This window comes from Pogoniulus pusillus, chromosome 25, assembly GCF_015220805.1.
Source record: "Pogoniulus pusillus isolate bPogPus1 chromosome 25, bPogPus1.pri, whole genome shotgun sequence".
In the NCBI taxonomy this organism is placed as follows: Eukaryota; Metazoa; Chordata; class Aves; order Piciformes; family Lybiidae; genus Pogoniulus; species Pogoniulus pusillus.
This window is the reverse complement of record NC_087288.1, coordinates 18829251-18855586: the sequence shown is the minus strand read 5'-3', so window position 1 is coordinate 18855586 and position 26336 is coordinate 18829251. Positions and strand designations below refer to the sequence as shown.

At 53.8% G+C, this 26336-nt stretch overlaps 1 protein-coding gene across 3 annotated transcripts in view; it reads right to left on the bottom strand.

Moving 5' to 3' along the window:
• Positions 1 to 7201: 7201 nt before the first annotated feature.
• Positions 7202 to 26336, bottom strand: part of RRBP1 (ribosome binding protein 1) — a 34196-nt gene continuing 15061 nt past the window's right edge. For 2 of the 3 annotated variants that reach the window (XM_064164633.1, XM_064164632.1), the window contains 20 exons: positions 25208 to 25360; positions 24804 to 24922; positions 23876 to 24029; positions 20249 to 20387; positions 19707 to 19894; positions 19543 to 19580; positions 18070 to 18160; positions 17285 to 17377; positions 16834 to 16926; positions 16652 to 16735; positions 16463 to 16555; positions 15953 to 16045; positions 13208 to 13279; positions 12691 to 12786; positions 12198 to 12281; positions 10342 to 10428; positions 9508 to 9591; positions 8781 to 8879; positions 8002 to 8145; positions 7202 to 7741 (listed from right to left, as the gene is read on the bottom strand). In XM_064164633.1, coding sequence (XP_064020703.1) covers positions 7703 to 7741; positions 8002 to 8145; positions 8781 to 8879; positions 9508 to 9591; positions 10342 to 10428; positions 12198 to 12281; positions 12691 to 12786; positions 13208 to 13279; positions 15953 to 16045; positions 16463 to 16555; positions 16652 to 16735; positions 16834 to 16926; positions 17285 to 17377; positions 18070 to 18160; positions 19543 to 19580; positions 19707 to 19894; positions 20249 to 20387; positions 23876 to 24029; positions 24804 to 24922; positions 25208 to 25360 — 2043 coding nt within the window. In that variant the 3' untranslated portion in view covers positions 7202 to 7702. The remainder of the gene's footprint in view (positions 7742 to 8001; positions 8146 to 8780; positions 8880 to 9507; positions 9592 to 10341; positions 10429 to 12197; positions 12282 to 12690; positions 12787 to 13207; positions 13280 to 15952; positions 16046 to 16462; positions 16556 to 16651; positions 16736 to 16833; positions 16927 to 17284; positions 17378 to 18069; positions 18161 to 19542; positions 19581 to 19706; positions 19895 to 20248; positions 20388 to 23875; positions 24030 to 24803; positions 24923 to 25207; positions 25361 to 26336) is intronic. The other variant, XM_064164634.1, reaches the window with a different exon arrangement.

Sequence of the window (26336 nt, the reverse complement as noted above, 5' to 3'; positions counted from 1 at the left end):
TCTTGGTGTATTAATATTTGCATTGGTTGTCCAGCCCCATGTTGTCCCTGTTGGATTAACACTAGAGGTCTTCAAAAATAACATTTGGCCCAACGCAGCAGTGTTACCCTGGGATGAAAGGTGGGGGGAAGGTAAGAACAACCTGCTTCCCAGGTTTTATTTTAGTCTAAATTGTAACAATCAATCTCTCAAAGGCTGCTGGCCTCAAACTGCCAAACTCCTAAAACTTCCCTGCCCTCTATCTGTTTTAAATCCAAAAACTTTGAAAACCTTGTAGTTAAAGCTAGGCTTAAAGCAACCTGTTGGCACCAAAACTAGGTTTTAAATTCTTAGTGCTTGCAGTTGCAGAGCAGTACTAATAAAGGCTGATTCTGAAGTTAGAGATAAAATAGACAACACTTTTCTGGAGAAATAGTCCTAAATCCACTCTTCTATTGTAAACTTCACCGTGCAGTAATAATATTTAAAGGATCACTTGTTCCATAGGTTCCATTTTTATTGTTGGGTTGGTTGTTTTTTTTTCTTGTTATGGAGTGTCTTGAGGTCACTTCCAGCCTGAGTGATTCTATTAAAGATTGCTTTTCTGTTGACATTAGCTTTCATTTAGAATTGCCTTTAGTTTTTCTCTAGTGGATGGGATGCTTCTGAGGCTTTTACAAACGCAGATGCTTGTATCGGAGCTCTCCAGTCATGGGTTAGTACAGCGAGAAGTCAACCACAGCTTAAAAAGTGGTGTTCTTGGCCCCCAGTCTATGGTCACTTGGTCCATTTGTCCATACTTCCTGTTGATTTAACTTAGTAGAACCAACCAGCCTGACTAATACGGCTTCATCTGGGCTTTTTCTCTTCCTTCCTTCCTTCCTTCCTTCCTTCCTTCCTTCCTTCCTTCCTTCCTTCCTTCCTTCCTTCCTTCCTTCCTTCCTTCCTTCCTTCCTTCCTTCCTTCCTTCCTTCCTTCCTTCCTTCCTTCCTTCCGTCTGTTGGCTTCTTTAATTCTGTAGAAATGCATGGAAATAATTCACCTACTAGAAAATTTGACCTAAAATGCCTTTTGTATGGGTGGGCTGTGGGGAGGGGGGGTTAGAAAACATTCCTGTGCCAGCTACGGAGATCTTAACAAAACAAAAAGCTTCCATGTTTCACCAGTGGTTGATTAAAGCTCTTTCCTTTGTGTAATGTGTACATGGGAGTTGCATAGAGTTTTCCTGTATGTCTGTAGAGAAAAATAAGAAAAAAAAAAGAAAAAAAAATCAACCAACAACAAACCCTTAGCCTCCAGTGCATTACTGTGATCTGTTCTGTGCGTGCCAAAGGCAAACAGCCTCAATAAATGGGGTTTCCCTCCCCTGGTTCACTGACTGGTTCCTCTCCCAGCCCTCCTGTTAGGAGGAGGGTGGGTGCTGCTGGCTGGGGGTGCTTGGGGAGCTGCAACACCTCCCACAGCTAGGGAGAAGAAAAAATTTGGGAGGGGGTGGGGGGAAGTGAAACAGGCTGGAAGGAAGACCTGGTCGGACAGCTGTGTGCCCTCCTTGGCTCTGCAGAACAACTGCCAGCCCTGCTGCTGCTTGGCCCTGGCTCCCTCACAGCACCTCCTCTCTTGTAGCCTTGTAGGTTTTGGACCCACATTTCCAGGGGGTGGAAGAGCTTCCTCAGAATCACAAATAGTTTTGGTTAGAAGGGACCTTAAAGTCATCTAGTTCCACCCTCCCATTCCCTCCTGACCAGCTTGCTCAAGGCCTTGTCCAGCCTGCTTTTGAATACTTCCAGGGAGGGAGCATCCACAGGCTCCTTGGGCAACCTGTGCCAGTGTCTCATCACCTTCACTGAAAAGAATATCATCCTAATCTCCAGTCTAAGTCTCCCCTCTTCCACGTTAAGTCCATCTCCCCTCGTCCTATCACTACAAGCCCTTGTGAAAAATCTCCTCCCCGGCTTTCTTGTAGGCCCCCTTCAGGTACTGGAAGGCTGCTATAAGGTCTCCTTGGAGCCTTCTCTTTTCCAGGCTGAACAGCCCCAGCTCTCGTAAGCCCAGCATCTCTTTGAGCAGGAGAAAGGCAGCAGACATTAGTGCTGTGGTCCCCGTGAGCACTGGGAGCTTTTTCTGGCAGCTCTTTGAAGCCCAGGCAGGGACAGACTGCCCCTTCATCAAAGCTCTTGCTGTCCTGTGCCTCCTGGGTGGGGAAAGAATGCCCAGTTACCTAACGCAGCCTGTGCCCTCTCTGCCCATTTAAAACCTTTAATTAAAGGCAGGCATTGGCTCCTTGCTCCAACTTGGCACCCACACAGGTCACAGGGTTGGGAGCACAAGGGGTTTTCTGAGCAGAGATCCACCAGGGCGAAGCTTTCTGCTTTGACACAAGCAAAGTGGCCTGGTTTCTGTGAGGGCTTTTTGCCTGTGTTGCAAGTGACTCTTGAGCTGGCCCAAGTTGGATGATCATGCTACAACAAAGGGTAAAAAAGAGGACTCTAGCAACTACTGTCCATCAGCCTCACCTCTGTGCCTGGAGCGATCACGGCACAGATCTTCCTGGAAGCTGTACTGGAGCACCTGGAGGACAGGAAGGTGATTTGAGCCAGCCAGCATGGTGCCACCAAGGGCAAGTCCTGCCTGGCCAACCTGCTGGCTTTCTATGATGGTGTAACTGCATCGGTGGACAAGGACAGACCAACAGATGCCATCTGTCTGGACTTGTGTAAAGCCCTTGGCAGAGTCCCCCACAGCATCCTTCTAAGCTGGAGAGACACAGACTGGATGGGTGGACTGGCCAGTGGATAAGGGAGTGGTCAACAGCTCAATGTCCAGATGGAGATGTGTGGCAAGAGCTGTCCCTCAAGGGTCTGTTTAATGGCTTCATCCACAACAGTGAGATTGAGTGACTGTCAGCAAGTTTTCTGATGACATCAAGCTGAGTGGTGTGGTCAGTAAGTCTGAAGGACAGGATGTCATCCAGAGGGACACGGACAGGTTGGAGAGGTGGGCTGATGAGACCCTTAAGAGGTTCGGTGATGCGAAGTGCCAGGTCCTGCACCTAGGTTTGGGCAAGTCCCAGTATCAATACAGGCTGGGGGTTGATGAGACTGAGGGCAGCACTGCAGGAAAGGATCTGGGGAGGGATGGGGACAACTGGTGAGTGAGAAGCTGGACATGAGCCAGCAAGGTGCACTTGCAGCCCAGAAGGCAAATGGCATCCTGGGCTGCATCGGAAGCAGCATGACCAGCAGATCAAGAGAGGCAGTTCTCTCACTCTGCTCTGGTGAGACCTCACCTGGAGTACTGTATCCAGCTCTGGTGCCCTCAATACAGAAAGGACCTGGAGCTGATGGAGCAGGTCCAGAGGAGGGCTACAAAAAAATGATCAGGGGGTTGGAGCACCTCTGCTATGAGGACAGGCTGAGGGAGCTGGGATTGTTCAGGCTGGGGAAGAGAAGGCTCTGGGGAGACCTAATAGCAACCTTCCTGTACCTGAAGGGAGGCTGCAAGAAGACTGTTTCCAGAGCCCTGCAGTGATAGAACAAGAGGCAATGGCTTCAAACTAGAAGAGCAGATTTAGGTTGGATGTTAGGAACATGTTCTTTACTGTGAAGGTAGTGGAACACTGGAACAGGTTGGCCAGGGAGGTAGCTGAGGCCCCAGATCTGGAGAGACTCAGTGTCAGTCTCAACCAGGCTCTGAGCAACCTGGTCTAATGGAGGATGTCCCTGCTCACTGCAGGGAGGCCAGACTGGATGACCTTTGGAGGTCCCTTCCAACCCAAACCGTCCTATGAGCAGTGCCATAAAGGCCTCCTCCTTGCCTGCATGGCTGCAGTACTGGTTTCTGTCCAAAGTCCAGGCTGAGATAAGGAAACTGGAGTGACACAGCAGGAGTGGTGCTGCCTGGACAAACAAAGGGAACTCCCAGCCCAGAGTCAGCTAAGAACTGGTGCCTCCAGGCATCCCAGAGATCTGGCCCAGCTCACACTGTAGTGGAATTCTGCCTGAGGTTTCCTTCCTTGGTTAGAAAATGGAGCAGGAGACCTCTACAACGAGGGAAGGATTTTAGCCCTGGAAGGTAGGAGGGCATTTCCCACAAGGTGAAAGACTTTGTTGGATCAGGGACTTGGGTACAAAGTGCCTTACGCCCAGGACTTTGGCAGATGAGAGCTCTGAGGTGGCACTTTGAGCCTTGGTTAGGTGTGGCTCCGCAGCTTGAGCTGGTCTGACAGGCTTTGGTCACTTCTAAAGCCTTCACAGCAAGTCCTCTCTGGAAAGCTCCTGCACTCCAGGGCTGCCACTAACTGTTAACCACCAGAGCTCTGATGAGTCAGGCTTGCCCATGCCACGGAGCTAAGTCACTGCCCAGGGTCGGTTGTGCTTTTGTGGTTGGAGGGGGTTAAAAAAAACAAGCCCAGGAAGATGCTGCTTCTTGTGCCTGTTGGAGCCTTTTTAGTCCCGGGGGCTCCTGAACCACCCGGGCCTGAAGATGCAAGGCAAGGAAGAGACACGGCACGAAGAACACTCCCTAGAGCTGGGCTCCATGAAGGAGGATTAGGCTGCTGATCTGGCTGCCTTGAGGCACAAGCCAACAGCATGGACTCCCTGGAGAAAAGGAGCCAACCCGCCCAGGGCTGTGCCCTGTGAAACCCCACCCGTGCCCGGGGGAGCAGGAGCTGGCCTGGGCTCAGCCCTGCCTGCTGCAGATCAGCCTCTCTCTCGCCACGCAGGCGGCCCGGGGCTGGCACAGAACGGCGCGGGTGGGAAGGGAGCTCTGGTCCAACTCCCCCACCACAGCAGGAGCACCCAGAGCCAGTCACACAGGACCACAATGTCCAGGTGGGTTTGGAATGCCTCCGGAGAAGGAGCCTCCACCTCTCCAGACAGCCCAGCGCAGCGCTCTGCCTCCCTCCCGGCACAGCCCTTCTCCCTGCCCTCGGGCTTGTCCTGGCTGCCCCTGGCCCTGGCACAGGGCGGCACTGACGAGAGCCCAGCCACACCCTCTCACCTCCGCGGATCAGGTCTGTTCTGGAAGAGCACTACGTGTCCCCATGCTGGGGGCGCTGCGTTTGCTCTCCTGCAGCTCTGTGCAGCCCCAGCAGAGCCCAGGGGTGGGACCACCAACCACACTTCTTGTGTTGGCTGTTGTGGGGGCTCAGCTGTTCGGGGCTCCCCTCTGCACTAGAGCTCACCGCAGCGAATCGCTCTCGCAGAAGCCAAACCCCTGGAAACCCAAAGGGCTTCAACACATCCCTGCGCCTGCTGCTCTGGGGCGCCTCCTGCCGGCGGCTCTCTGGGCACGGTGGACACCCTGGAGGACTGAAAGCTCACTGCAGCCTCTGGGCCGTGTGGCACAACGCAGGCACGGCCTCACTTCTGGGGACCCCACAAACGGAGCAGCAAGGCCTGCCGCGCCTCGGCAAGGGGCTGACAGCGGTGAGCTCGGGTCGGGAGGTCCTTCCCCTGGCCCTCTTCCTGGCAGCTCAGCAAGCCCCTCGAAGGTGCTCAGCCCATTTCTGCAATGAGCATGGGGTGGGCTCAGCACCCGTGTGCATTGTGACTGCTGGGCGCAGCAAGCCTCAGCCAGCACCCGTTAAAAGGGTGGGAGGCAGGTCAGAGAGACGCAGCATGGTGGGCGGTGGCAGGGACCGCTGAAGCTCATCCAACCCAACGCCCCTGCTAGAGCGGCAGCACCCAGAGCAAATCACACAGGCAGGTCTGGAACGCCTCTAGAGGCAGAGGTTCCACCTCCTCTCTGGGCAGTTTGGTCCAGTGCTGCCATGCTGAAGGAGAAAGTTTTGCCTCCTGGGTTCCAGTCTGTCCATTGCTCACTGTCCCGTCACTGGGGACTGGTGGGGCAGTAGCTTTCAACTTGCCCTTTCCACAACCAGAATTCAGCAGGGCCCACTCTTTTCTTGCCTGATCAAAGATGGGGTTACACACAAGCCCCTTTCCCACCCAAAGGTGCTGGAGGTGGTGTCTAGCTCTGAGGCTTTGCATCCTACCCTCTCTGGTAACCAAACAGAGGCAGGTCTGCTCCCAGCCCCAGTCCCCCCCTTGGCTCTCTGCACAGCCCAAAGGGACTGAACACTTTGGGAAGCATTTTTTGCACCTCTCAAACCTTGATGTCAGTACCAGGCTCAGCAACTCTATGATGGGGAAACGGGCACCAAGGTGTGACACGGTGTCTGCCATGTGCTAAGAACCCAGCTTGATAAAACAAGAGAAAGAAAGAAAGAGGGCAAATAGGAAAAAGATGAGGAAAAAAGGAAGAAAGAATAAGAAAACAGGAAAGGAAAAGGAAAAAAAAGGGGGAGGAAGGAAAAAAAAACTTAAAAAGCAAAGCCACGAGAGGGGAGGAGCAGAGAGAGCCTGGGAGCACTACCACGATACCACTACCACTTGCAGGGACAAAAATCACAGGAGTGCTGAGGCTTGGGAAAGCAGAAAGGACAGTCCCACATTCTGTCCCCATGCTATGACCCCATGACAGGAGCTGCCAGTCCCCACTCTGCCCTGGCTGCCACCATGTCCCTGCTACCACAGTGGGCATGGGTGGCATTTCCTGTGCCAGGCCTGAGCTGGAACCACATGAGAAGAACATGGGGCTGAAAGGAAAACTCACAGAAGGGACCTCCAAAGTCAGCCAGTCCAACGCCCTCTGCAGTCAGCAGGGATGTCCCCAGCTAGATCAGGTTGCCCAGAGCCCTGTCAAGCCTCACCCTGAATACCTCCAGGGATGGGGCCTCAATCACCCTGAGTAACCTGCTCCAGTGTTCCACCACCCTCATGGTGCAGAACTTGTTCCTAACATCCAACCTAAATCTGTTTGAAAGTCCTTCTCCTATGCTTATATTGGATGAAACAAAACCCAAAGCCCAACCCAACAGAGTGGCACAGTGAGCAGTGAGGAGAACACAGAATCAGGCAATGGTCTGGCTTAGAAGGGATCTTACAGATCATCAAGTTCCAACCCATGGGCAAGGATAGCTCATGGCCAGTGACACCTCCTGCTCGACCAGCTTACTCAAAGACACATTCAGCCTGGCCTCTGAACACTTCTATGCCTGGTGTCTCCACAACTTTCTCTGGACAACCTGTTCAAGTATTTCCAGGATCTGCAGGGTCCTTTCTTCAGTGACCCCAAAGATCTCCTTTGCCTGCAAAAACCTCAGGACAAAAACCAAAAGAGTAATAATCACCAGAAAAAAGCAAGCAAGGACAAGCGCTTTTCAGTACATCACTTTAATCTCATCACCACCCAGAAACAGACCCAAAGGCTACATGCCAAGAGCCACTCATCAAAGAGAGGCCTCCTTCCATGGCTGGCCTTCACTTTCACACCTCCTTTCACTCCAGGAACACCCCAGTAATAATAATAACACAAAATTGCACCAGCTGATGTACAAACACAGGGCTTCCCTTTCCACACCGCCACAGCTTCTGCCACGGACAGGAAGGTGAAGCCAGGAGCAGCGCCCCAGGAGACCAAGGGTTGTACAAAACGGGATGAAGACTTTCTGACCAACACAGCCCCCACTGCAGGGAGGGTTGCTGGTTTTGGGGGGTGGGGGTTTGAGGGTGGGCTGTTTAAAGTTTCAAAAGTAGGCTTTGGGTGACTAATGGCTTGTACCTTTTCTCTACAGTAAATTCAGAGTATATTTGCTTATCTTGAGGAATGTGTAAGGCATTTTGGTAAGTTGAACAGTAAGGTCTAGGCCACAGACTCATCAAACTGAAGTCCCTTCCTTTGAGCTGTCCTCTTCCTCCTGGAGAAAGAGAAAAATGAAAACACAAAGGAAGACCAAGGTGGGTTACTCAGTTGGGTCTCTAAGTCTTACCCTCGTGGCAGCTCAGGCATTTCACAGGTGCACCAATCTGGTGTGCTCCCAGGTGTCCCCGCAAGCCAACCAGATGGTTTCTGGCAGCAGGTGCCACCTTAGCTCTGGTTTGAAACCACAAGCTTTGCCCCCCCCCCAGCCTCTGCTGGCATTGAGGAGCGAGAGATGGCCACAGCCACCACACCTACCGTTTCCTGAAGCTTCGCTTTCAACTTCCTGACTGTTTCTCTCTCTTTGGCCAGTTGGTCCTGTGCCGCCTTCCACAGCTCCTGTAACTTGGTCGCTGCCTGGCCCAGGTCCTTTGTTAATTTCTTTTCTTTTTCAAGTCTTTCCTACATGGGAGTCAAAAGATCTACCTGAGCTTCTCTTTGCCATTTGGTGACCTTTCCCCACTCCAAAACACCTCAGGTCTGCACTGAGCTGCCCTGGTGGCCACAAGCCAGAGAAGCTGGAGGCACCAGGCATCACCCCACCACTGGAGGGACCAGGCATCACCCCACCAGCTACAGCTCCCTCTGGCTGCTTGAAGATGCCACAGGCTGAGACAAACTCAGTGGAGCAGAATGGTTCCCATGCAAAGCCAAGCATCTGCTCAGATCATCACCCTTATCTTGGCCAACATGCATGGAGCGGCTGTGGCTTGCACCCTGCTGTCCTTCAGCCATGTCCTGAGCCATGTTGGAGCCCACAGCCAGTCCTGGGCAAGGAGCTACCTGCAGAGGAAGCATACCTTGCCCCACCATCCCCAGGAACAATACATTTATAGAATGGTTTGGGTTGGAAAGGATCTTAGAGATCATCTGGTTTCAACCCCCACACCATGGGCAAGGACACCTTCCACTAGAGCAGGTTGCTCAAGGCCTCATCCAACTTGGCCTTGAACACTTCCAGGGAAGGGGCATCCACAACATGGCTTTTGCTGTCTGAGCTGAACAAGAAACACAAGAGAACAGGGCAACCAAACCACCTTGAGAAGCTGGGCCTCTTCTGTGTGTGAAGCTGCTGCATTTTCAGACAGTCTCAGCTTTTCCAGTTCTGCTTGCAAACTGCAGGCTGACCTCTGGGCCTGGAAGGGGACACACAAACTTTGATAAGCACAAGAGCTATTGGTGGCAGGTACCTCCTGCACCCTGCCCTGTACAGTTCCTGCTCTCCAGTGGGTCTGCTGCTGGTGAGACAGTCAGACAGTTCTCAACACATTGCTTTTGCTGATCCACTTTCCACTGGGAAGAGGACACTTCTTGCCAACGGCAGCATGAAACCCAGCTAAAGCCCCTCCAGGGAAAGAATCACAGAATGGCAGGGGTTGGAAGTGACCTCTGGAGATCACCGAGTCCAACCCCCTGCCAAAGCAGGACCACCCAGGCCATACAGGAACACATCCAGATGGGATTTGAAAGACTAGGAGACTCCACAGCCTCTCTGGGCAGCCTGGTCTAGCGCTCCAACAACCTCCCAGTAAAGAGTTTCCTCAGGAGCTTCCCATCTTAAACCATGGTGAGGCTGGAAAGGGGCAGCTCCAGCAGCCACCAATGGCAGCTGGCTTTAGCAGAACACGGTGATGCCCAAGATGCAGGCAGAGAGGGGGAAGCCCTTCAACTTAATTTCTTCAAATGAATTTCTTGGGCTTTATTAGCAACCAAGAACTCCTGCAGGCTTTGCAAAGCCCTCGAGTCCTCCTTGCCTGCACCTACCTCCTCCAGCTCCAGTGACAGCTTTTGCCGCAGCACTTGCTCCTTCTCCACCAGCGTTTCATTTTGCTCCAGCTGGGTTTTTAACTGGGTTGACAAAAGGGGAAAACACCCAGAAAGACAATGAGAAGAAAAACAATCATCATTAAAAAAAAGAAAAGAAGACCTAGGAGATGAGCTAGCAGGGACAGTGTTGAGAGAGGTGAGCAAAGCAGAAGAAACGAAAACTGAAGCTTTTCCCCGTGGTACCAAAGAGCAAGAGGTACCAGAGCCACCTGGGAGCTGGGCAAAGAGGCACCCCACAGTCAGAGACATGCCCAGCAGGTCCCAATGTCCAGGAGAAGGTTCCACACTTAAGGGGATTTAAGGAGAAGGCCAAAGGCCAGGCTCATGGCAGCACTCACTGTCCAGCTCCAGCATGATTTAAAGAGCCTCTCTAATCCCAATCCCCACCACCTGGAAGGGGATCCCAGCATGGCTCTCTGGAGATGTCCCTCTGAGCAGGTACAAGACCTGAAACTCAATAGGGCGTTAATCAAGCAGCAGTTTTGGCCCAAAGGGCTCACAGCACCCCCTGCCTGCCTCCCCCAAAATCCTGCCAGCCCCCGTGGTAAGGGCTGCCAAGGGGAACAGCCTGGCAAAAGCCAACTGGCGATGTGCTCCCGGTGGGAATGTGGGGCCAGCTTCCCCAGCGACGCAGAGGACAGGAGACGACACAGCCAGGAGAGCCCTGAGCAAAGCCAGGTGCAGCTCCCCATGCAGTTAGAGGTGGTGAGACAGGACAAGGGAGGTGGTTACAGGGCAGCATCAAGAGGGCAGCAGTCTCACCACCCTAACCTCGAGGGGCGCAGGCTCACTTGGGTCAGCTTCTAACCCCACTCCATCCTGTACATGGCTCTGCATCTCACTCAGCTGCTGCCTGACCTGCAAGGAGGACCAGCAAGCCTGGCTCAGTTACACACATCCACACACAGAGCAGCTGTTACAAGACCCCCCAAGGACCTTTAGATCAAAAGTTTGCCTTTTTTTCCTTGCACACGAGCTGAAATGTTTGGAAAACCACTTCAGTTTCTGCTAGATGCAGGATGGCAGGACCTAACCTGCGCAGCCTGAGGCAGGACAGCTCCTAGGGGTGCAGAGCACACACTCACACCTCATCTGCTCCCTTCTGATCACTCAGTGCCTTAAAGCCACTGCTGAAGGTTTGCATTAACACGCCTGAGGTGTTCAATAAGGCAATCAAGGCAGGGTGTTAGGTCCCATTTTGCCATCGCTCACAGACGTTACTTCAACACCACCTCCGTCTACCAGAGCCCCATCCTGTACAGCAGCAGTAGTCAGGCTGCAAGCTCAGAGCATGCCTTGGCCAGCAGAAATGGAAGGCAGCTGTGTCCCACGCTCACAACCACCTGCCCATCTAAGGAGGCTCATCCCCCTGAGAGCAAGAGGCTGCACTGGTTCCCTTGGCAGTGTCTGTGAGGATAGCAAGAGTCACCCAGAGGGACCCAAGGGAACCCACACTCCCTGCAATCTGAGGCTTTTCACAAGAGTTGTTTCAGTTGGAAAACAATGTTGAGGTCATCAAGGCCACCCATTAGCCAAGTCTGCTGCTGAACTGTGTCCCTCAGCACCATGTCTCTGTGTGTGCTCAACACCTCCAGGGATGGGGATTCAACCACCTCCCTGAGGTGGTTTTAAAACCAAACTCCTGAGCTTCTCACAAAGCACAGAGTTGTGGACATGGCACTTTGGGACATGGTTTAGTGGCCATGTTGGTGTTAGGTTGAAGGTTGGACTTGGTGATCTGAGATCTTTTCCAACCAAAACAATTCTATGATTCTAAAACCAAAAGCCCTCAGGGTTCTGGCAGGTTTGTTTGCTCTCCTGACCTCCCAGCCCTCTCTCTTGCTTACCTGCAGAAACCCAGCCCTATCCTTCTGCTCCCAGAGTGAACCCCTGGCACACAGGCTGCACAGCCTCAGGCCTCCCATCCAGAAAGGGAAAAGAAAGGAGGGAGGATGCATGGAACGGAAGGGAAGGGAGGATGCGTGGAAGGGAAGATGCATGGAAGATAAGGGAAAGGAGGGAGGATGCATGGAAGGGAAGGGAGGGAGGATACATGGAAGGGAAGGGAGGGAGGATACATGGAAGGGAAGGGAGGGAGGATACATGGAAGGGAAGGGAGGGAGGATACATGGAAGGGAAGGGAGGGAGGATACATGGAAGGGAAGGGAGGGAGGATACATGGAAGGGAAGGGAGGGAGGATACATGGAAGGGAAGGGAGGGAGGGAGGATGGATGGAAAGGAAGGAAGGATGCCCTCCAGGAAGAGAATGTCCCTTCCAGGAAGGGAAGGGAAGGAGGATGCATGGAAGGGAAGGGAGGGAGAGAAGATGCATGGAAGGATGCTTAAGGCATCCAAATGCCTGGCCCAGGGTGCTGTCAGGGTAATCAGTGCCCAGAGGCAGCTGGGTTTTTCTGGTACATCCCAGCTTGCACAAGCCTTCCTTGCCACCCCTATCACAAGGACAAAAGCAGGCCTCAGATATCCCCTCTGACAGCCAGATCAGCCTGGTGCCCATCACACAGCTTCCTCCCCTCCCAGAACCCATGGGGAGGATGCTAGTCCTACAGCTCAGTTTGCAAACTGGGCCCCGGCAGAGCAGCAGGGAGCTTCAGAGGTTCCTCCTTACCAGGGCCAGTTCCTTGCTCTGCTTCTGAGTTTCTGTCTTTGCTGCCTCCAGCTGCTCCTGGGACTCTGATAAGAGTTGCCTCAACTGTTGAGGGCAAACGGGAAGAAGAAAAAGAAGTCCATTTATGCACTTGGTTTTGGAGCCCTCTGGCCCACAGAAGCATTTTAATGACACAACATCTCTGCCAGAGGCCACGATGGCATCACTTGCTAACATGCCAGCTGATGCCTGCTCAGAAAGAGTGCTGGGAGACAGCTTTGTCTCACCCCAGCCCCATAAATCCCACAGGCCACCACGGAGCATCTCCACACACACCTCCCTGTCCCATCGTCTTGCCGTGGATCTTCTAATTTTAGGTGTCTACACCAAAGCCCTCCACATGCTTTCTCCTGCTTTGTCACACTGCACTCCCTAAATCCCCAAAATGTGGAAGGCTGGCGAGTCAGGTTTGGAAGAAGGCAGTGTTTTAAGAAGGTAACAGCTGCACACTTACAACTTCAACTTCCTTTGTGTAGTTCTGGCGTTCAGAGCTGGCTGTCTCCAAGTGATTTTCCAGTTGTGATTCCAGAAGAGAGGTGTATTCCTTTAGCTGCATTAAAAGGGAGGAAAGAAAGAGGGGGCTGGTTAGGATCATGGAAGTGGTAAGGCTGGAAAAGACCTCAAGATCATTGAGTCCAACCATCAACCCAACACCACTGTGGCCATTAAACCATGTCCCAGAGAGTCACATCCACAGGTGTCTTGAATCCAGGGCCAGTGACTCCAGCACCTCCCTGGGCAGCCTGTTCCAAGGCCTGACCACTCTTGCAGCAAAGACATTCTTCCTGACATCCAACCTAACCCTCCCCTGGCACAATTTCAGGCCACTTCCAACAAATCCTGAACGTCTCATGGTCCAAGCCTGCCTTCCTCACAGCAAGACAGGAGATGGGTCCCAGCTCAGCTCAGGCACAGCAGGCATCCATCTGGCACTTGTGTGGGGACCTTCACCCATACTTAAAACAACTTACTTGGTCTGTGCTCTGTAGATCTGCTTTCAACTTCTCCACCATGTCTTCAAGGGATTTCAGCTGGAGCTGCGACTACGCCAGAGAAGATCAGAGGTCAGTGAACAGCATCTCATGTGGACACCGAGAGCACCTTTTGTTCAACCAAAATCCAGCCTAGGCCCTCCCACTCCAGCCTGCATCCAAGTGTGGCAGAGACCTGACACCAAAGAAGAGCTTCACAGCCTGCAGGGTCGGAGCTGCTCCTCTCAGGGATTCCAAGTCCAACAAGCCCAGGCTGTCAACCACGGGGCAAGGTAAAAGCTTTTGCCTGCAGGACTTCAGCTGGCTGCAGTCAGCTTTCCACACCAGAGGAACTGACAGCAGACTGAGCACAAGTTACCTGCAGGCAGCACGCTGGGTCTGGCAGCAGCAAGGTAGACTTCCAAGGAGGTGTCCTGGCCTTTGCTACAAGCCAAGCTTCCCAAAGCCACAAGCAGTTCCTGGGCTTTGCCACAGGAGAAGCCAAGCTTCCCAAAGCCAAAAGAAGCTCCTGGGCTTTGCCACAGGAGAAGCCAAGCTTCCCAAAGCCAGAAGAAGCTCCTGGGCTTTGCCACAGGAGAAGCCAAGCTTCCCAAAGCCAAAAGAAGCTCCTGGGCTTTGCCACAGGACAAGCCAAGCTTCCCGAACCCAGAAGAAGCTCCTGGGCTTTGCCACAGGAGAAGCCAAGCTTCCCAAAGCCAAAAGAAGCTCCTGGGCTTTGCCACAGGAGAAGCCAAGCTTCCCAAAGCCAGAAGAAGCTCCTGGGCTTTGCCACAGGAGAAGCCAAGCTTCCCAAAGCCAGAAGAAGCTCCTGGGCTTTGCCACAGGAGAAGCCAAGCTTCCCAAAGCCAAAAGAAGCTCCTGGGCTTTGCCACAGGACAAGCCAAGCTTCCCGAACCCAGAAGAAGCTCCTGGGCTTTGCCACAGGAGAAGCCAAGCTTCCCAAAGCCAAAAGAAGCTCCTGGGCTTTGCCACAGGAGAAGCCAAGCTTCCCAAAGCCACAAGAAGTTCCTGGGCTTTGCCACAGGAGAAGCCAAGCTTCCCAAAGCCAGAAGAGGCTCCTGGGCTTTGCCACAGGACAAGCTAAGCTTCCCAAAGCCAAAAGAAGCTCCTGGGCTTTGCCACAGGAGAAGCCAAGCTTCCCAAAGCCAAAAGAAGCTCCTGGGCTTTGCCACAGGACAAGCCAAGCTTCCCAAAGCCAAAAGAAGCTCCTGGGCTTTGCCACAGGAGAAGCCAAGCTTCCCAAAGCCAAAAGAAGCTCCTGGGCTTTGCCACAGGAGAAGCCAAGCTTCCCAAAGCCGAAAGAAACGCGGGGGTTGCATTTAAAGCCAGACTCGTGTCCGAGGAGGCCGGCACGGCTGGCGCCCCCGAGGAAGGAGAAGCTCCTCTGCTCTCCAGCCAGAGGCAGCCCTGCTCTGGCCCTGCCCTGGCCGCCAGACGTCGGTGCCCTCGGGCAGGCCCTGCCGCCGGGCAGGCAGCAGCCGCCAGGTCACCCCCGAGCAACCCTGCACCAGCCCTCGGCGCCGCTGGGCTCAGCCATGAAACGTCCCTGTACGAGAGCTGCCCCACGTCCCCGCAGCCCTGCTCGGACCTCGGCTCCCTCCCGAAGGCTCAAGGAAGGCCAAGGTCAAGCTGACTTTGCCAGCAAGCAGATTCTCCTGACCTGCAGAACCCTGCAGCTGTGCTCCCCAGTGCCCACCGGGGCCGCCCAGCCCGGGCTCTGGGCGCTGCAGCCAAAGGGCGACTCTGGGCTTGAACCAGCACAGCTGGGATGGGAGGTGGCAACCACTCCCCAGCAGTGTGCCCTCGGCGCCGAGAAGGCCAAAGGGGTCCGGGGGGCATTAAGAGCAGCGTGTCCGGCAGATCGAGGGAGGTTCTCCTCCCCCTCTGCTCTGCCCTGCTGAGACCTCCCTTGGAACACTGTGTTCAGTTTTGGGCTCTCCAGGTCAAAAGGGACAGGGATCTGCTGGAAAGAGTCCAAGAGAGGGCTACAAAGATGATGAAGGGGTTGGAGCACTGCCCTGCGAGGAGAGGCTGAGGGCCCTGGGGCTGTTTGATTCAGTGAAGAGGAGACTGAGAGGGGACTGGATAAATGTTTCCAAACACCTGAGGGCTGGGGTCAGGAGCGGGGGACAGGCTCTGCTCACTGATCCCTGGGATGGGACAAGGAGCAATGGGTGTAAGTTGCAGCCAAAGAGGTTCCAGCTCAACTCAAGGGGGAACTTCTGTAAGGGTCCCAGAGCCCTGGCACAGGCTGCCCAGAGAGGTTGTGGAGTCTCTTTCTCTGGAGCCTTCCAAGGCCTGTCTGGATGTGTTCCTGTGTGACCTGTCTTAGATTGTGTGGTCCTGCTCTGGCAGGGGGGCTGGACTGGATGATCTCCTTGGGTCCCTTCCAACCCCTGACATCCTGTGAATGTTATAAATGTATGAGGTGTGGGCATCAAGAGGGAGACAAACCCTCCTCTACTGGCAGGGTCTAGGCACACACCAGGTGGAGAGGTGGGATGCAGAGGAGAGAGACTAAGGCCCTGTGTGAGCTGGGCTTCTTGTCAGCAGGTTTGGTGACAGGAGGGGAAGCCGTGGGGAGAAGGCAAAGTCCCTGTGTCTCAGTGGCCAGTGCTGATAGGAAGAGATAGGGTCACCACCTGCCTGCTAGCCACAGCCCCTCGGCACAGCCCCGGGAGCCTCTGCAGGCCACAGAGGGGCAGCAGTGCCCCGCACACGCACCTTCTGCAGCTCCGACTCGGACGCACTGAGCTTTGCTTTCCACACCTGCTCCTCCTCCTCCACGCTCTTCTGCAGGTCTCGCAGCATCCCTTCCTGTTGGCAAAGCCTCGGCTGAGCACAAACCTCCTCCAACCCTCCCCCGTCTGGAAAGCCCAGCACATGCAAAAACTTCTCCAAGGATTTGGGCCAAAGAATGGGTGACAGAATCAGGTGCTGCAGGCTGGGGAGGGGCTCCCAGTTCCCAGGCTGGTCCAAGCACCCTGCTCCACCTCATCCCATCATCCCACCACCACTAGGAATGTTTCCAACACGCTTGGGCTGAAGAAGAGCTCTAGAAATACAGGTTTTTCTGCTCCCTCTGTCTCACTGGCAAAGAACCTTCTGCATGGCACTCCCCCAGCATCCTGGTGGATGTTCCCCACGAGCCCATAGGCAGCTCAGGCTGCCAGGAGACTTCTCACTACTTATTTCTAGTGGAAGATCACCACAGCACCAAGGGGTGCAACTTACTGTCTCTGCAAGGATAGTTCTGTACTGCTCACATTCTGCTTGTAAAGTGCTTTGCGCTTCCTCTGCCTCTTTTAATTTAAGTGCTGCTGAATCCTGAGAGGAGAAGGAAGGAATGGAGAGAGAGAGATGAGGAAAAGAGCAACCCTCAGCACTTCCTTCCCCCCTCCGTGCCGCAGCCCTTTCACTTACTGGGACCGCCGCTGGAATCGTGCGCTGCTTTAGCGCATCCAAGGCCTTGCTAAACTCCTGTAACCACGTGTCATAATCCTGAGTCTGAAGGACAAAAAAGGTCAAGAAAGAACACAGACATGTAAGACATCTGTCCTTCCCCATGTGGTGGAGGCTCTGCGGGGGCCTGAGGAAGCCCTCACCTGCTGTGAGGATAGGGTGACTCCAGGGAGGGCAGAGAGCAGCGTCTGCTTGGTTCGTGTCTGGAGAGCATCCAGCTGCTGGGACAGCTTTTCCTGTAAGTGGAACAGAGGGGCCTGTGCTGCAGCCCTGGGGCACCTGTCAGCCAGCCTGCCAGTACAGCCCTGCCCTCCAGTGCCTGCAGGGCAAGCTGGCACAGGGAGAGCAGCAAACAGAGAAAGATGCTGCCCCTGAGGACCCTCCCAAGTCAGTCACCTTCCCAGTTCCCTGACTGTGGCCTGTACACGACTGGTACATGGCCCTCAAGACTAACTTTGGAGAAGCTGGCAGGGAGGCACTGCTCCTAACAGGACACACACAACCCAGGGCAAGCACCTCTGCTGGCCTGGGGAGGCTGAACATTTATTGCCCTTACAACAGCAGCATCAGCACTGGCTCTGAGGCTGGGCTCACCTTTGCTTTTGCAGCAGCAAGCAGCTTTTCCTCACATGTCTTCTCTGTTGCCCTCAAAGCTTCCATTGTTTTCCAGTTCTTCTTACGAAGATCCTGCCAAGACCACACACAGGGCAGTAAGCCACACATCACCACAGAGGCTGCTTGGTGGCACTACAGAGGATTTTAAAGCCTCTACTCATGCTTTGGTTGAGGGTCTTCTATCTCAGTGCCCACATGCCCCCTTTCCCTTCCACCTTTGCAGTGCTCCAATGCACCACATCACTCAGGTAACGGTCCTGAGGGAGCACATCAGAGGTGGATTGAGGCAGCAGCTCCCAAGAAGCAGCCCTCAGGATGCTTAGGGCTGCCTGGAGAAGACACAAGCCAAGCATAGGGCTGCAAAGATGCCTCCACACAACTGATACCAACTTGGAGTTAAAAGAATAAGGAGCAGAGGAGCAAGGAGGTGTGAGGGACCCCTGCTCAGGTATCGCCTTGACTCTGCCAAGGTGGGATCTTCCTGGCTTACAAGGTCCTGAGCCTCCCAAGAGAAGAGGGAACAGATACCTCCACCCAAGCAGTCCTTCACTTGCTGGAGCTGCGCAGCCTGCCAGGAGGGCTCCTGCTCTCTGGCAGAAGAGGCAATATCTCCAGTGCTCTGCAGGACTGGGAAAGCCTCTGGCCACACCAGGGAGCCATCAGCAGCTGACTATGGGCTGTCTTTCAAACCCCAGGGGTCTGGAGTTCGGAGGGAAAAAACCACCATGTGAGCAGCAAAAGCTGAGCCTGGCTCACTCACGTACGTTGTTTTTCGTCTTCTCCTGCTCCGCTGCCTCCCGCAGCTTTGTGGCTTCCCTTTCCAAGGATGAGAGCTTATCTGTCTTCTCCTGCAGCCTGGAAGGGCAGGATGCAGAGGTTAAGTCTCAACGTCCACGTCCCACCTAGGTAGAGAGCTGTCAACAAGGGGCAGGGCTGCTGAGCAAACAGGCGAGAGCCTGCAGCTCCTCTCCGCACCCTCAGAGCTACCACCTGCCTTGCAGCAAGCCTTGGCTTGAGCAGACCAGAGCCATCCCTTCACATCCCTGACAAGAGCCAGCCAAGTCTCCCGGGATCCCAGAGCTAACAAACACCTGCCCTTCTTTAGGGGAACGCTAGAAGCTGGCTGGCAGGGGCAGCATCTGAAAATCCTCCCCTCAGTGCAAAGCCTGAGCCTTCCCAGAGGATGCCCAGCCACACAGGCAAGAGGAAACAGGCACAAGTCATGGCGTGGGAAACTTCCATTACAGGCCAGGAAAGCTTTATGGAATGGGCACCAGAGAGGTGGTGACTCTCCATCCTTGGAGATACCTGGAAACATCCTCCTCAGGTTAGCCCAGATTTGAGCAGGAGCCTGGATCAGAAACATCCCATTACCAGCACCTACCTCACCAGAACCTCCTATTCTGCAGGCCAGTGAACCTTCATGTGCCTGTCAGTGCCACTTCAGAACAGACTGGCTGTTAATTTGGGCCAGCACTAGAGATAATTAATATTTAAACAACTGTGTCGGCCAGGATTGACCTTCCCAGCTTCACAGTGCCCACGCCTGCCTAAGGGAGAGGGCAGGAAGCTCTCACCCACACCAGCCTGTGCCCCAGTGGCCAAGAAAGCCAACAGCAGCCTGGCCTGGATCAGCAATAGCGCTGCCAGCAGGAGTAGGGCAGCGATTCCCCTGTACTCAGCACTGCTGAGGCCACACCTGGAGTCCTGGCCTCAGTTTTGGGGCCCTCCACTCTAAGAAGGACATTGAAGTGTTGGAGCTCTTGAAGGGTCTGGAGAACAGGTCTGGTGAGGATCAGCTGAGAGAACTGAGGTTGTTTGGTCTGGAGAAGAGGAGGCTAAGTGGAGATGGCATTGCTCTCTACAACTCCCCGAAAGTAAGCTGGAGTGAGGTGGGGCATGGTCTCCTGTTCCTAGTAACAGGTGACAGAGCAAAAGCAAATGGCCTCAAGTTGCACCAGAGGAGGTTTAGGTTGGATATTAGAAGAAACTTCTTCCCTGAAAGGATTCCTAAAGACTGGAACAGGCTCCCCAGGGAGGTGGTTGAATCTCCATCCCCGGAGGTGTGTCAGAGACTGAGAGGTGTGGCACTGAGGGCCTCAGCAGTTAGAGAATGGTTGGATGTGATGATCTTAAAGGTTTTTTGCAACCAAAAATGATCCTAAGGTTCTAAGGCTGGGGCACAAGAACAGCAAGCTGAAGGTGCTGCAGCAGTTTCCACATGCACCTAGACCCACCTTGACTGCAGCTGCTTCACTTCTGCCTCATTGGCTGCCTAGAAGAGAGAAAGCACTTTGGTGAGCAAATCTAACACAGGTCCTGAGTTAACACAGAGCAGAAACACCTACTTGAGTGCTGCAATCCCCTTTCCACATCCCACCCCATTTAACCAGCAAGTGACCTGCAATTCTCTGTCTTTCTCTGCCTCCCTCGTCTGGCCTGCCTCTAGCAGAGTTTCGATGGATTTGATCCTCTCCAGGAGCTTTGTGTTCTCTGAGCTGGCATCCTGGAGTTTCCCCTTTACGTTGTCCAGCTCCAGTAGCCTGCTTTTAACCTCTGCTTCAGAGCTCAGCAGCTTGGCCTGCAGTTCTGTTGGAGGAAGGGGTGAGAAACACGGTAAGGTAGGTGCAAATGAATGAGGAGACTCTCCACCCTGCTCTGCCTGAACAGGACTTCTGGCCAAAGAAGCCTTGACTGTGAATGCTTTCAGGAGACACAGAAAGGAGAGGCAGAGATGCAGGACAACACAAGAGAGAGACATTAGAATGGCATCCCAGGATGGGGCTATGGACCAGTTCCATGTCTTGCTGACACCAGCACCAGGCAGCTTAAATCATCCCTGGGTCTACCTGTCCTGCCTCGACCAGTCTCACCAAGCACCCAGCCCTGAAAACTCCAAAGCTGCCCCACAGCTCTCTCCCTGCACCCACACAAGGTCCTCACCAGCAATGCTCTGCTGCTGTCCTTTGGCCTTTTCTGCATCTGCTAACAAGCTTTTGTAGCTGGTCTGGGTTCTGCGCAGCTCCTCGCTTACTTCATCCAGCCTCTTCTGCAGCGTTGCCTCCACCTCCCTCTGTGAAGCCTGCACAGCAGGAAGAGAAGGTTCCACAGCGTGCCAGGCACCCCAGCCACTTCGAGGCAAAGCAGCTTGTGCCACAGAATGTTGGGTTTAAGCTATGCTTTGGGGGAGACTTAAGTCATCCTTCCTCCCTGCTCCCCCTGTGCACAAAGAAGCATCTTGCTTCATCCTTGCTTTTTATGTGAGGTCTGGAGCCCTCAATAAAGAACATGGACCTGATGGAGTGGGTCCAGAGGAGGGCCACAAAAATGGTCAGGGGGTTGGAGCACCTCTGCTACAAGGAGAGGCTGAGGGAGCTGGGGTTGTTCATTCTGGAGAAGAGGAGGCTCTGGGGAGACCTTATAACAATCTTACAGTACCTGAAGGGTACCTACAAGCAGGCTGGAGAAGACTGTTTACAAAGGCCTGCAGTGATAGGACAAGGGCCAATGGCTTCAAACTAGAGAAGAGCAGATTGTTCTTTAGCAAGAGGGTAGTGGAACACTGGAACAGGTTGCCCAGGGAGGTGGTTGGGGCCCCATCCCTGGAGATATTCAAAGTGAGGCTCAATAGACTCTGGACAACCTGATCTAGTTGAGGATGTCCCTGCTGACTGCAGGGGGAGTTGGACAGGATGACTTTTGAAGGATCCCTCCAGCCCAGACCATTCTGTGATTCCATGATCACTTGCCAGCCCTCAAGCGGGAAGCAGACAACACCCAAAGGTCTGGGTTCTGGGCCAAGACCACCACCATCATGTCCTCCAGAGAGCTTGCTCTCAACAGCTCCCAAAGCCCTGGTCCTAACACAGAGCCACAGCAGGGAGAGGTACTGCTGTGGTGCTTGGCAGGTCAAAGACACTCAGACACACTTCCATATGTGGAGAGATTTTCACAGAATCCCAGAGTTAACCAGGTTGGAAAAGACCTTTGAGATCACCGAGTCCAACCCATCACCCACCACCCTCTAATTAACCAAACCACAGCACTAAGTGCCTCATTCAGTCTCCTTTTAAACACCTCCAGGGATGGTGACTCCCTCACCTCCCCGGGCAGCCCATTCCAATGCCAATCACTCTTCCTGTGAAGAACTTCTTCCTAACATCCAGCCTGAACCTGCCCTGGCGTAACTTGAGACTGTGGCCCCTTGTTCTGTCCCTAGGTGCCTGGGTTAGAAGAGCCCAACCCCACCTGGCTACAGCCTCCTTTCAGGTAGCTGTAAAGAGCAATGAGCTCTGCCCTGAGCCTCCTCTTCTCCAGGCTGCACACCCCCAGCTCCCTCAGCCTCTCCTCACAGGGCTGTGCTCCAGGCCCCTCCCCAGCCTTGCTGCCCTTCTCTGGACATGTTCAAGCACCTCAACTTCTTAAACTGAGGGGCCCAGTACTGGACACAGTACTCAAGGTGTGGCCTAAGCAGTACAGGGGCAGAAGGACCTACCTGGTCCTGCTGGCCATACTATTCTTGATACAGGCCAGGAAGCCATTGGCCTTCTTGGCCACCTGGGCACACTGCTGGCTCATTTTCTGTGCAGTTTGGGCCAGGGAAGACTTTCCTTTTTTCATTTCCATCTTAGAAAGCAGGGAGGAAGAGGCCTGGCCAAGGCAGGCCCTTCAAGGGGGAAGGCAGAGGAGTATGCTGCAAACCAGCAGCTCTACAGGTACCTTGCAGGCCTCCTCCTCACAGACGGGGCAATGTTTGCAGAGAGGTGAGCGAAGGCAGCAGGCCAGCAGCCTTGTCTGTGTTTCACAGAGCCACAGCACTGATTCTGTTGGAACAGACCTCAGAGATCATCCAGTCCAACCATCAGCCCAAGCCCACCGTGGCCATTACACCGTGTCCCGGAGGCCGTGGCCACACGCTGCTCCATCATCGGCAGGGCGGCGACTCCCCTCCTCCCTGCACTGGTGCTTCCAGGAGTCACCACGAGAAAGACCTCCATTTTTGGAGGCTCTGACCCTGTGTCCTCAGCTAGAGCTCAGCTGTTACTGTGGAGCATGTTCACCCTAGCACCTTAACCACATCACTGGCTTTGAAGTCTCCCAGCTAGTGTGGGCTAGCTGACAGCCCTGGAGAGGTTCTCCTACAGGCATGCTTCAGAGACAGTGTTATGAGCCAGGAAGGAAGCTTCAGCCTTTGCTCCAGCTTCATGCTCACCTATGCCTGCAGAAGCAGCAGAGGCAAGGACCAGCCCACCAAAAGGGAGACCTGCATCTTCAGGAGCACAAAAACACAGGTGCAAGGGTATTGAAGGTCCCTTTCTCTAGAAGCACATCTTCAAAACCACTTTGGCTTGGTTTTATTTATGGGCTCCACCAGATAAAGGTCTCCATCACTACAGCCCCTTCATAAAGAGGTAAGAGCAACTCAGAGACCAGAGCACACGCAGGAGGGCCACATCACATCTGTCTTCATTCCTGCCAGCCCAGGGGACAGAAATGCTCTTGTACTAGGGTCAGGGGTACCCAGGATCAATGCTCCCAGCCTCTGGCTTAGCCAAATCCCAGCAGGAGAGTTCCCGCCACCCTACAGAAGATGCCCTCCTCTGCCTGCCTGCCAGCACTGTGCCACCACTCCTCCACCAACTTAGAGGCTCTACTTGGAATGTGTCTTTTAAACACCTCTAAAAACCTTAAGCCTGGCCACACCCTGGTGGCACCAAAAAAGCCACAAGCCCGCTGCATCAAGATGAGAGAGCAATGAGCTTAAAAGCAGCTGGAGTAAAGAGAGAGAGCCCATGGCTGTGTGAAAAAAGGCTGGTGGGGACCCAGTGAGCTTCTTCTCCTGCCTAAGGGTAGCATCCATCAGGGTACAACCATGTACACCTTCACACCAGACTCCAAACCTTCACAGATGACAAACTGATCTAGAAGGAGGAAGTAAACTGCACCTCAAATACTGTGTCCAGTGTAAGAAAGACATTGAGGTGTGGGAGTGGGTAGAGAGAAGGACAACCAAACTGATGAGGGGTTTGGAAAGCAGGTTGAGGGGAGGATGAAGGAGACAGGATTGTTTAGCTTGAAGAAGAGGAGGCTGAGATGAGGCCTTATTGCTCTCTACAGCTACCTGAAAGGAGGTTTGCAGTGAAGCTGGTCTTGGCCTCTTCTCCCCAATAGCTAATGACAAGACAAGACAAAATGGCCTTAAGCTGCACCAGGGGAAGTTTAGGTTGAATATTCGGAGGAATTTCTCTCCTGCAGGAGTGGTCAGGCACTGGAACATGCTGCCTAGGGAGGAGGTGGAGTCACCATTCCTGCAGGTGCTCAAAACACAAGATGTGGCACTTTGGGACATGGTCTACTGGCCATGGAGGTGTTGGGTAGAAGGTTGGACTTGATGATCTCATAGATCTTTTCCAACCTTAATGATTCCAACATCCAAATTAAGAGGTCTGCAGGGCAGGTTTCCAATCACTCCTCTCCCTCCAAGCTCTTCCTACAGCCACAGACCCCAGGTGGTTTTAGCCACCTGCCTCATTTCTGCCAGGGCAGCAGGTCTGCTGGTGTCTGCCTGACCTGCAGCTGCTCCATCTGCTTCTCTGAGGCTGCTGCTTTGATCTCCCAGCTCTTCCTCTGCTGCTCCACTTGCTGCAGCATCTCTGATTTCTCCGACAGCTCTTTCACCAGCTTGTTGCACTCTTGACGTAGCTTGGCCAGCTCAGCGTTTTGCCTGCACCAACAGAAGCAGGATTATTTTAGCCTGCAGGCCACTCAAGCATCTCTAGGGGGGAGGTGCATCCTCCTGTGGGCCTAACACAGGGCTTGAAACATCTCAGTGGTTGTGTACTCCTCTTATTAGGACACGCCTGGTCCTTCAGGGAGGAGGGGGTGGAAAGAGCTGACAAATCACTTTTGCAAAGCTGCGTTTCAGTCCCAGGAGACATTCCTTTCTCATGACGTAGAGGAGGAGAGGATCTGCGTTCCTGGACACAAGAGGAAATGCCCTAAGCAGCTGGACTCCACTCTGTAATTATTTGACTGCTGTTAATCACCAGCCACTTCCAGACCTTCTATGAAAAGAAGGATGAAGTTCTTCTGTCTAGCTCCTCTTCCTTCTGCAGGCACTGGGCAGGTGTCACTGGCTGCTGCATCACCCCCACCAAAGAACCAGCTGCATGTCTTCTGAAGTTTGAGAACGTCAGCTTCCCTAGGAGGGGTTAGTGTCACAGCACCTTCTGGTCCACTCTCCCTCTCTCTGCTTCCTGGTGGCTCTACCATCAGCACAGGGGACCCCAAAACAAAGTGTGTTTCTTCATCTTTATTTCCCCTGCAGCCCCACCAAAGTAATTTGGTGAGCTTTTCTTCTTTCCCTCCTCTACCTCTAGCTGGTTGGAGGTGTCTGTGGAAGCACCTTCAAGAAAAGCAGTATCAAGCCTGATGGATATCCACCCCCAAGGTTTGCCAGATGACAGCCCCAGCACTAGCCCCCCTTCCCCAGCCTTACTTGCTCTCCATCTGGCTGGTGGCCTGGTTGAGGGCATCTCTCAGGATGGAGTTCTCTTGCTGCAGGCGAGCCAGCTGCGTGTTGGGGCCGTTCTCCAGCTGCTCCTGCAGGCTCCGGATCTAGAGAAGCCCAACAGGGGTTAATGCCACCACCAGCCTCTTTGCTCTCCCTATGAAACCCAGGTGATGAGGAAGAGAGACTGGCAACACAGGGGAGGGTGTCTGCCGATGCTGACAGCCCCCGAGGATGCTCATACGTGCATGGCACAAGCACCACAATCCAGGAGCACTGCAGAGTCTCAGCCCTTTCCAAGGTTCTCTGCCTTCTGCAAGCAAGCACTCACCTGCCTCAAAAAGCCACCCAGCAACCCAAGGAGAAGCTGCAGAGTGCAGCATGATGCTCACCTTGCCCTGGAGCTGCTGGGTTTCACTGACATGGTCCTGGTAGCTGGCCTGCATGCGTGCCTGCACCGCTGCGATCTCCCGCTCCTGGGCAAGCAGCTGCTCCTTCAGCTTGCCCTCCACAGACACTGCCTTGGCTCGCTCTGCTGCCAGTTCCTTCAAGGAAAGAAGTCACCCAGTTAGTCCTCAGCATAAGAGTTGTCCTGCTTTAAGGAGATGCTGAACTGGTGGCCTCCTAGCTCACAAAACTTCAAAGATCACAGCATCATAAAACCATTTTGGGTTGGAAAAGACCTTCAAGACCATTGGAGGTCAGCCAATCTCTAACGCTGCCAAAGCTGGTGCTAAACCATGTCTCTCAGCACCATATCTCTGCATCTTCAAAACACCTTCATGCATGGGGATTCAATCACCTCCCTGGGGAGCCTGTTCCAGTCTTTGAGAGTCCTTTTAGTCAAGATGCTTCCTGTAAGGTCCAACCTAAACCTCCCCTGGAAAACCTTGAGGCCGTTGCCCCACCTCCTATCACTTGTTACTAGGGAGAAGAGACCAACCCCCACCTCACTCCAACGTCCTTTCAGGGAGCTGCAGAGAGCAGTGAGGTCTCCCTTCAACCTCCTCTTCTCCAGACTAAAAAATCCCAGCCCCCTCAGCTGCTCCTCAGCAGATCTGATCTCCAGACCCCTCGAAAGCTTTGTTGCCCTTCTCTGGACCCACTCCAGCACCTCAATGTGCTCCTCGTAGGGAGGGTCACTCTTCTGAGGCTGTCCTTTTTGCACTTACGTTTCCTCCTGCATTTTCTGCCAGGTTTTGTGGCCACTGGATGCCACTGTTGTTCCACAATGGAGCAGGCCTCGAATTTGATTTTCCACCCCTTAGGATCAATGGCACCACATCAAATTTGGGACCAAGAGGGATTTGATTTTTTTGTAATAGATAAATAAAAGCCCTCCACCCCCTGCCAAGGCAGGGATACTCTGTTGGGCAGCTGGGCAGGGAGCGCACAGCATGACTTTGTCTCCTCTCCTGCCTGCAAGGACTCTTGGATGCCAGGTTTTGCCAGCTGCAAGGCAGGAGGCTCCGAGTCCAGCATGGTGGAGTGATCAGTTCCACATTCAACACCCAAGAAGAG